Source organism: Panonychus citri, unplaced genomic scaffold (assembly GCF_014898815.1).
Source record: "Panonychus citri isolate SS breed McGregor unplaced genomic scaffold, ASM1489881v1 Contig00111, whole genome shotgun sequence".
NCBI classification, from domain to species: Eukaryota; Metazoa; Arthropoda; class Arachnida; order Trombidiformes; family Tetranychidae; genus Panonychus; species Panonychus citri.
Window position 1 is genome coordinate 447,891 of NW_026515516.1, and position 10,814 is coordinate 458,704.

General features: G+C 30.6%; 1 protein-coding gene across 1 annotated transcript in view; it reads left to right on the forward strand.

The window, feature by feature from the left end:
* The window catches only part of LOC128389845 (neuroligin-1-like), a 68,819-nt gene extending 58,320 nt beyond the window's left edge, over positions 1-10,499 (forward strand). The window contains 1 exon segment of the mRNA XM_053349486.1: positions 9,172-10,499. Within this exon segment, the coding sequence (XP_053205461.1) occupies positions 9,172-9,945 (774 nt within the window). The 3' untranslated portion in view covers positions 9,946-10,499.
* The last annotated feature ends 315 nt before the right edge of the window (positions 10,500-10,814 follow it).

Genomic DNA, 10,814 nt, shown 5'->3' on the forward strand with positions numbered 1-10,814 from the left:
TTTCAGTGGTGAACCAAAGGATTATGGAGTCTTTGTCTGTGAAAATCAATCAGTTCAAGCCAAACTCAAAAGTGATAAATATTTTCTCCACATTAGTCTACGAAAGCAACTAGAAACTCATTTACCTTCAGTTTTATTTCAAGATACATTAGTATCAGGATCTAATATCGTCGATGATGTTAGTTCAGCTCATCAAGCCAAGAAAGTAAAAAGAACTGAAAGTAATTTAGAAGCTTCCAGGATGACCCTGAGTTTACATGCTGATGAGGTTCAAGCTGGAAACAGTTCAACTAACAAGATATTCCCGATTTTTATATCGATAAATGAAATGGATCCAAAGTTGAGAAAACGTCATTTTTTCTCGTAAGTTTATTTGTTGGTAAAAACAAACCTCATGTTTCATGCTTTTTGGGTCCAATTGTTGAAGAATTAACTTGCTTGGAGAAAGAACCAATTTCATGGATCGATTTAAATGGTAGATCTTGGAGATCAACTTTTCATTTGATATGCCTAATTGCTGATGCACCAATGAGGGCCTACCTGCGATCAGTTAGACAGTACAATCATTTCAATGGTTGCGATTGGTGCCTCATTACAGCAAGTTCACTCAATCGCGCTCGGGTCTACCCAAATATCAATAGATCTTCTCTAGAAGATTTGCAGAGAAAACATCAAGATTTTCTCGATTTCCAAAGATCTAACATCGAAAATGATGAGCAAATGATTGATTCAAGATTCAAAGGTATTGTTGGTGGATCGCCTTTAGTAAATTTAGGATCATTCGATATGGTGGATGGCATTAGCGTTGAACCCATGCACTGCCTCGTTTTAGGAATATTTCGGTCTATTGTGCTAAAAGGTTGGCTTGGCAGCGATGGTATGAGTATATTCGATCGTGGAATTGATAAAAATTTATTACGAGATCAATTATCTGAAAGATTAGCTACAATTTTCGTTCCTTCTGATTTTGGACGAGCTCCTAGAGGATTGGATCAATTGCTTTATTGGAAAAGTGCTGAGTATGATTCTTTCCTAACCTGTTACTTTTTTCCAATAATCAAAGGTCTACTCAAACCGAAAATCATCAACAATATTTTGTGTTTGGTTAAAATTTATCATCTTGCTCATTGTGGTGAGGTTGATAGAAATAAGATCGATGAGTTAAAAAATCTGATCGAAGAATTTCAATCCAGTGTTCTCTTGATCTATGGTTCCAAGTTCTCAACATACAATTTACACATTCTTAATCATTTGCCACAATCGTTGATGAATTTAGGACCTAACGCGAATGTGTCATCCTATCCACTAGAGAACTACATGGGGATCCTAAAAGAAAAAGTAAGAAGATCTTCGAACATTGCTCCAACACTGGTTCGAGTTTTCATCAATGATTTTAAGTATAGCGAAACTTTGTCCACTAAAGTCGCTTACTGGAAGCTCACAGCCAAAGAAAGAAATGCTTTTGGACATTTTACGAATTTCACGGCTGGTGACAAAATAACTTTTATCAAAATTGATCGATTTGAAAGCAGAGAAAGTCAATGGCTAAACCAAATAAAAGATCAATTTGGATATGATTCAACAAGTGACCGAGTTCTTTTCCTTAAAAGTGTTTGCATCAATGGAAAAAGATATTCGACTATCGATTATGTACGAGGAAAAAAGAGAGACGATTCTCATATAAGATTCGATGGTAATTTCTACAGGATCCAATCTATTGTGTTGATAAACGAACAACAAATTTACTCGATTTGCAATGAAATCAAAACATCACCAGTGAAAGTGACATTCAAAGGATCCACCGGGATGTTCTTATTAGAACTCAACCACATTCACGAAATAAAGAGAAACAAAGAAAGTATTGTGGATAGATCAAGAATAATAAAGCTTAATGGTAAATTAGCTAAGAGCATTTTCGTTCCTAGCACAAGCTTAAGTGCCAAATATTCATGTGATTACCTGGTGGACCCTTTTCTGGTCAATTTTTGACGCTACTTTCCGAGTTAACGTGACACAATTTTCTCTCTCTCAAAAGTTAATTTTCTTTTATTCTTTTTCTTTGAACTTGTTTTTAATTTCAAGATTCAGTTATTTAAGAACAAAGATCAACTAGATTTGTGATCAATTTAACAAAAAACTCGGTGATTTAATCAGAAAAACCCAAAAATTATTCGTTTTAAAAGTGATTACATAAGTGGAGAAAAAAGCTATTTGTGATTCTAGTTCTTCCTTTGCTACGAGTTCGTTTTTGTGATCTCCTTTATTTTGGAACTTTTTTCCTTTTATCCTTCAATAATCTTAGTTCAATTATTATTCAAAGTGTTCAATCGACAAAATTTCATCAATTTATCATCTAAAATCCCTTAAAATCAATCATCATGTCTAAAGGTAAGTTACAAAAATAGCTTTTTTTGTGAACCGAATTTTTCATTTTCATTATTTTCTTTTAATTGGCAGTGAATTTAAAGTCAATTTGTAAACAATATAAAGAAAAAGAACTTGGAATCAAGAAAGATGGAAAATCTTCCAAAAACAAAGATAAAAAATTCACAACAATCGAAAACGTTAAATTTGCTTTGAAAGATTATGAGAGATTGGAGAGAAAAGAGTCAAAACGCCAAAAAGAAAAAGAAAACACTCAAATGGATTATTCGCAAGAAATTCAAACCATGGATATGACTTAAGATCCAAATTATTTTTCTTCTATTATTTGTTACACCTTGTTATTCAATTCATATTCATTCGAAATTAGTTGATATTCTTTTATATATAATCAAAAATCATCTATCAATGATAATTTGTCAAATTTCAAATCTCCCTCTTCAATGAGCCCCATCAGAATCAAAATCAATTATCCGAGTCCAATATCTTGATATATCGATATTTTTGTATCTATTGTTTTTCAAATTTTTCTTGTGATTCATAAATCAATTATCACAAAATCTTAATCAATGGAAAGTTTTTTTCAAATCAAAGAATCAGTTTCTACCATTAAAGAACAATTATTTTCTTAAAATCGCTTTGATTTGCTTTTTCCTTATTAATATCTAAGATTTTCTTTTTGACTCTTAATTGAGTCAAAAAATCTTCAATTGCAATCAATTAATTTTTGAATGTTTTCGGAGTCACACAAGGAGTCATTGTAGAGTCAAAAAAATCGAAATTCGATTCCTAAAAAAAGTCTCTGTTGATTGGGGCAAATAAACATTCATCACAGTCTGGATTATGACATTGGAAATATCAACGATGCACATGGAGATTAGTTGCTGGTATAAGGAGAACACCCGAACAATCAAATATGCACAGAGTGAAACACATTAGGTGACGACATTATTATGGTCACATTATGTGTCAGTTAACCACATAAATCTTACTCTAATCACATCACTTGATCATTCATATACCTCAAAGTTTACGTAATTTTCCAGAACGGACAGTTCCAGCGTACAAATTCATACAACTATTATTACTTTTATTACTAATATTACTTTTAAGTCGATGTATCTTCCTATTTGTTATATTCTTGTCAGACCATTTACACTCGAAAAAGCCATAATTATTTTGTGCAATTAAGTTATGCTGATTTGTTTCTTAAAGTGTTTCTTGGAAATTTTTACAATCGATATTATTTAAACTCTTAATAGGAATTATTTTATCATTGTTGAATAAATGAAAATGTCATTGTCTGTTATGTAAATTATTGATGCAATCAGAATTGTTATTTACAATGCAAATTGTCATAGCGATCAGTTTTATCTCAACTCGATTTATCATTAGCAATTCTGATTCTTTAATGTTTTCTGTAGATTAAGTTGAAAGGTTAAATATTATTAGTTGGAATTGGATGAAAAATTGTTGGCTTGTGAATGGAAACTTCAAAACATAACATTGTATTTCTTTGAACATATCGTTTATTGCGGTTAGAAAACTTAATCAATAGGAAATCGTATTAGGTACAATTTAATTTCATTCCATTTTTCTTGATGATTATAACACAATTCTCATATAATAGTTGTTAAATCAACTAAATAAGTTTTCTGAGCTAAGCAAAATTTATTTGAATTTATTTCTTGGTGATAATCAAAAGTTAATCATCATGCTAATTAGAATTAATTGCTTTACAGTGAAGAGAAATTCTTTTTGCTTTCGATGAATTTAACTAACAATTGTAAGGTTCATCTCCTGAGGGTAATTAGCATGATAATCAATTTTCGTGGATATTAATAATCAGTATTTCTATTAACAATAAGTTATATTGTAAGTTGTAAGAAATGAAAATAATAAGTTATTCTTTCATGAGTTCATTCAAATTCAGTAACATGAGATATTTAACCTGACTATTGAGTATCTGAGAGGTTGACAATGATGATGAGCTAATACCTAGATGGGAAGGAGATAATCAATGATTACTCGGAAGTGGATAAGAGGTTAAAGGTTAATAATGAATTCGAATCATGTTTCAGAATAGAAAATGTGATCAATAGTAATGTTGAAATAAATAGTTAACAATTTTTTTCCCTTCTTAATGGTGAAAATGTTGAGTTTGGATATGATGAACTTCATCATTTGAAAACTTATGATGATTCATCATAAATATTGGGATAAAGCTCAATATAAAAGTTACAATGAAACTTTTTCTAAACTAAGTTTCAAACTGGTTGACATAATTTACGAGACCTTGAAACGATATTATAACTACCCTCATGTTCATGAGATATAAATTCTGAAACCTACTGAGAAGATGAAACCTGAATGAAAACAGAAATGAATCAGTTACAAGATGGAAAATCAATGATTCTCTCTCTCTTCTTTCATTTTCTCAGTCAATTCTTTATCTTTTCCATTCTTCATCATCATGGTAGATATAAATATCTCCTTAATGATGACTCCTTATCATTTTCCTCTCCAAAACCAGAACCATCATCATTTTAACCATGATAACGGAACTCAGAATAATACATAAATAATATTTACCTTTAACTCTCAATATTCCAATATAATGAAACCTCATTTGACCTTGAATTATCATGATGAACTTTTTCATGACAACTTTTAGATGATCCGATTGTGAATCAAATTTAAAATCAAATTCGTAAATCAAACTAAACAAAAAGTTCTGAAGAGTAAAAATCAAATACTTTTCCTGAGATAATATTGTATTTTTATCTTACTGAATTTTCACTTGAAATCTCTGTTTACATACAATCCAATTGTCTATCAAATGATGATGACGAGGAAGAAAAAGATTTCATTGTCTTAGAAATTTGTTTATCTTCATCTTTTTTTTTGTTATCATCATCATGGTTCCGATGTTTACTTTTTCCATCATGTTCAACAGGGAATGATCAAAAATGCTTATTGAAATTGATTCATTTGAAATGAAACAACAACGATAACGGTGAACTTATTGTTGTTTTACATTCAAATCACGGATTGAATTTTTTTTTTATTATTTCTAAATTGTTATAATGTTTTCTGATTATATTTCGTTTGATTTTAAGTCAATGCTTTTCTCCTTGTTCTCATTCTGGTTCATTTTTCATGATTCAAAATCAACATGGTACATGATGGAAACAAAAGGAAAACAAATAGTTAACATGATGAAATTTAAAATTCTGATCATCATGTTGATCTTTTCAGTTTCCATCTTTATCTAAACTCGTTTCTTTCTCAAATGAATTCAAAATTTCATTCCTCTGATATTTTCTAGGTGAATAGTTAATCATTTCCATTTCTGACAATTCCTGACTCAATATATTTCTATGATCAGTTGATTCAATTTTGATCTTTCATTTTTAAATCTTTAATTGTCACTCGGTTTTCCCATTAATTGTTAACTCATACATATTACTTCATGCTGTGGTTATTTGACTGTCATGTTTACATTTTTCATGTGGGAGTGAAATTCAAGATATTTTCCAATTATCATGAGAATGAGATAATCAACAATTACATGTGACTCTCAATTAAATGAATGAACTTTGAGATTGAAGATGAAGTTGATAAGTTTATCAGAGATTGATATTTAATTGGACTAATGGACTTATAATACCAAGTGTAACTGAAGGATTGTTGTTCATGGCGATCAAGAAAATCTCAGTGTGACAGATTATCATCAAGTGAATGTGAGTTTCTCATTGAAACTTAACTCTTATTCTGATTCAATTATCATGATGGTGATAAAAGTTCCAGAGCTACTCAAAGGTTGAATATTTTTCTTTCCCAATTACTGCAACTTATATTTATCCCTTTGAATCATTTCAACAATTTTGAATTCCATGAGAAAATAGGAATTTTATCCCTTGATCATACAATCTTCATGATGATAGTTACCTGTGAGAATTAATTTTGTCTCATCTGCATGATATGTACCAAAGGAGGTATAATAGAAATTTCAAAAGTTCTGACAAAAAAGTCTGAGAAGAATCTGTTGAAATGTTCCATTGGTTAAACGCCTAAGGCCATTTTTCAGATCTTTTTTCTGCTTCCTCATCATTCACAAGGAGATTTGAGTTTATTTTTCCAATTGATTGAAGATAAAATTCTGAACCAGTTATCAAAACATAATTAGCTTCAATTCACCAACCGGATCAAGGGACTTATCAGAATACACCAAAGATCGTAATTCAATCGGAATAAACAAATTACTCTGAATACTTGCTGAGTTCAAAATCAGAATACTTTTCAACTATGAAAGTTTGTACATCTTTTTGATTCCATGAAGTAATCTGAATACCATGATGCAAGAAAAGATCTGTGATTAAGAAGTTGCTTGTAATGGTGATCTTATTTAGCCATGAATACTCATGAAATCTAAAGATTCTAAGCATCATGATAATCATAATATAGAACTTGTAGCCATTAGTTAAATAATGGTAGGAAATTATTTCTACTCTGCTAAATTTATTATCTATTCTTGAATCTGTGTATTTACCTGAACTTTTTATCCTTAGCTAATAACCTTCAATGTCACGGTGATAATAATCATACATCATGTATTGTGAAACCTTTATTATCTCAGAATCAGAATAGTTGATTTCCTTTTTTTTTCTTGAAAATTCAATCGCTTTTGAAATTGTTCACACTTTTGATGAAATATACTCACACTGAATATAATCAGTGCGATGAATATGATGATAATATTAATCAAAGAACATGAGTATCATCATGATAATGATACAATTTTACTTATTGATTTGCAAATTTTTCTTATCAATCCAAATTGAACTTTCTTTTCATGGAAAGAAAAAGTAATTCATATATTACGTCCCTTTTGGTTCCTGAATGAAATTCATGATAAATTCATCATCATTCATATTCTGATATCATTATGAAAATTACCAAATTATCAATTTCTTGACTTTTTCTTGGTATCTTTTGATTACAATTTCAATCTCATTGAACTTTTTTCCCTGAACAATTTTGTTATTTGTTTCACCATTGAAACCAGGAAATTATCATTTTCATAATAGACTCATACCAGAACTTTTTCTCCTCGAGTTCACTAGTGAGAGATATCATTTTTCTGCTGGAAAATAAACTTTGATAGGCATTAGAACTTTTAAAATACCAGAGAATTCAATTTACTTAAAAAAAGGTTAGTTCTTGATGAATAATATAAATTCAGAACTTTTCTATGATTATCTCTCTCTCTCTCTTGGTGATAAAGTTCAGTAGCCGATGAAATTGTTATAAACCTTTTTTCCTGAAGGGGGAAATATTTTCTAGAGGCCAGTTAATTTCATGATGGAATCAGGTGAATCTGCAGAAGAGAATGAGATGAAAAAAAATTCTTTGAAATATTATTACCATACACTCAGAATTTAGGTTCAGATTACATGGCGAGGGAAAAGTTTAGTTGAATTTCTATCAGGAATGGAATCAGATTCCAGATTATCAGAATATGATGAAGCTTGAGATGAGTTTGAAAATTTGGAAAGAAGATAAAAAAAGTTGAAAAAATTTTCTCATCAATTTTTCATCATCGTCATGAAGACTGAATGAATGTTGATAAAGTATATTCGAGCTCATAATCAAGTAACTGACCAACGGTCAACCTACTCAAACTTTCATCTCTTTCATAACTTTCAATATATTAACTCAATCCCTTCACTCATTTTCATCTTCATCATGGTGATGGTACATAGATCTTTTTTCGTTCCTCATTCTTTTCCCATGAAGCTCCTGAGAATTCTGATTCAATATTACTAAGATATTCTGATTCCATTAAAATGTCGACATAAATTTAGTTCCAACTCATCATCAAGTGCTGATTCATCAGGAAAAAAAACATGATGAGGGGATAAAAACTATCACGAGATGAGTAACAGAAAATTACTCAACTTTTATTCATCAGAACTTTTTTTTTGCATCTCACTTATAATATACATCATCATGTTGCTTTAATCATGAAATGAATCTAACTGATCCTTTTGCCTGTCATCAAGATTTCACTTTCAATCTCAATCTCCCCTCTTCTTGTGCTCACTTTTTATGATGATCATCACCATGAAGACGATAACGATACTTATAACAATGGCTCGATCCCTTTTTCATCATTTCAATATTATGGTTATATTAGCATTCTGGGTTAATCAGGAATATACATCAACCATAATTTCATGTAAACAAGAAATGGTATTATCTTAATTAAGATGATCATCATCTTCATGATGGAAACCTTTCAAATCTGCTATTCCAAGCAACTATTCATAGTCATCATGAAATTGATTGGACGAGATTGGCAGAGAATTGAGTTCTCTCTCTCTCTCTCTCTCTCTCTCTCTCTCTGCATTTTATATTCCTGTGGTCACTTGTATCATATAATTTGATATGTTTAAACGCCTTATCCTTCAGTTGACCAATTATCCTTATATTTTCCAGTTAATCAGCATCAAGTTTTAATATCTTGAGAAAGGGTTATCAATTAGAATCCCTTTTGACTATTGTAAATTAATTGCTTGATTGTAATTGGAGTATAAGTCCATTAACTTTTGATTAATCACTAATTGTTTAATGGTAGGATGATAAAAAGAGTTTGGTGAAAAAAAATTAGTAAACTGACCAGGAACAATTAATAGATTGATATGAAATTTGATATTTAATTGAATAGCAATCAAAGCATTGGCTAGCAGTTAATTAATCGATTTCTTTTTCTAATTAATTATCTAGGCGATTTCAAATCATCCACCAACAAACCATTTCAATGATTCAATTAATAACAACAATAATAATAGTAAAAAACAAGGAGGAAATGGTGGTGGTCATCATCAACACCATCATCATCATCATCATCAACACAACAATCAACATCCTCAACAGCAAATTGTACATGGACAAAATCAAAGACAATCATCACTACCAGAATCACCATTTAAATTGTCCACACCCAATTCAGGGATAAACATAATGTCCACTCCACTTGGACTCATCTCTACAACCGGTGAAGGATTAGGAATGGGAGGAGGAGGAAGAACCGGAAGTCCATCCATTAAAGCTGATGTTAATACTGGTTATCATCCTGTTGATTATATTGCCTCTCATACTGGACTTATGTCACTTAACAGTGATTTAACAGCTGATCTACTGGAAAGTCAAACAGGCGATGGAGGTGGTGGTGATGTGATCAATTTAAATGACCATTTGATTAACAATTCAACAGGATATATAAGCTCAGATATGGGCAGTGGAGGAGGTGGAGGGTTGGGTATGGGCCATGTTTCCATGTGTAACTCAATATATTATTCAGATAAATGTCCAACCCTTCCCAGGCTAATATCATCTTCATCTACATCATCTTCACCTTCAGCAATGACCACAACCACGACTTCATCATCGGTAACGAAAAATTTAAACTCTGGACCACATCCAATGTATCGGACAATCAGTCAAAGTAAATTTGTTCAATTTGATGAGCCTCGGGAATTTCATGAGATGAATATTTGACAGTTCAGGACAACTCCTGTTTAAAATTTTTCCAATCGACAGTACGATACAATTACAATCCAATATAATTAAGATTCAATCATTCATCATGAACTAAAAAGTTACCATACTCATCTTGTATTAAATTCATTCATGATTAACTATCTGTCCATATATCAGCTTCCATCATTATTTTTATCTCTCATTATGTATCTAACACTCAATAACTTTTCCACTTTAACTCATACTCTCTCCCTCTTAATTGTATCATTTTCCGTGCCTTAGTTATAATCAAAATCTTAAACAATTAAAATAATCATTTAACACTGTTAACTTTTAATTGACGTTCTTTGCATCTTAACCATGATCATCTCACCATAAAATCTATAATAATATAAAATATCTCTAAGAAATTTAGCTAAATTTTGTCTTCTCTCTCTCTCTCTGCTAAATCATAATTTCAAAACCATTTCCATGCTTCTTGTAAAGATCTTTTTGTATATTAATTACTCTGAATTATTTTTAATCTTGAAAATTGTAACAATAAAATCTAATTGAACTCATAGACAGTTGAATCTTTTAATCCTAATCAAATGTCACCATTAGTTATGTAACATTATCGCTATCACTTTTTCATAAAGCTCTTTCGAAACTTTTCAAAAAGTAAAAAGTTCGTAGAACTTAAGTTCGAAAGCTCTAAATGGTTCGAGTAGCTTCAATAGTTCCATCTATTGATAGAAATCTAATTAATGTAATACTTTACTTCAATTCCACTCCAATAGATGGAGAAAGTTTCTTATTCCATTTCGAATCTGTTTTATGTTAGAACTTTTTTATTTTCTGGTTTCATTTTGATATTCTTTTCTCGAAAACCAACTAATTATATTCGT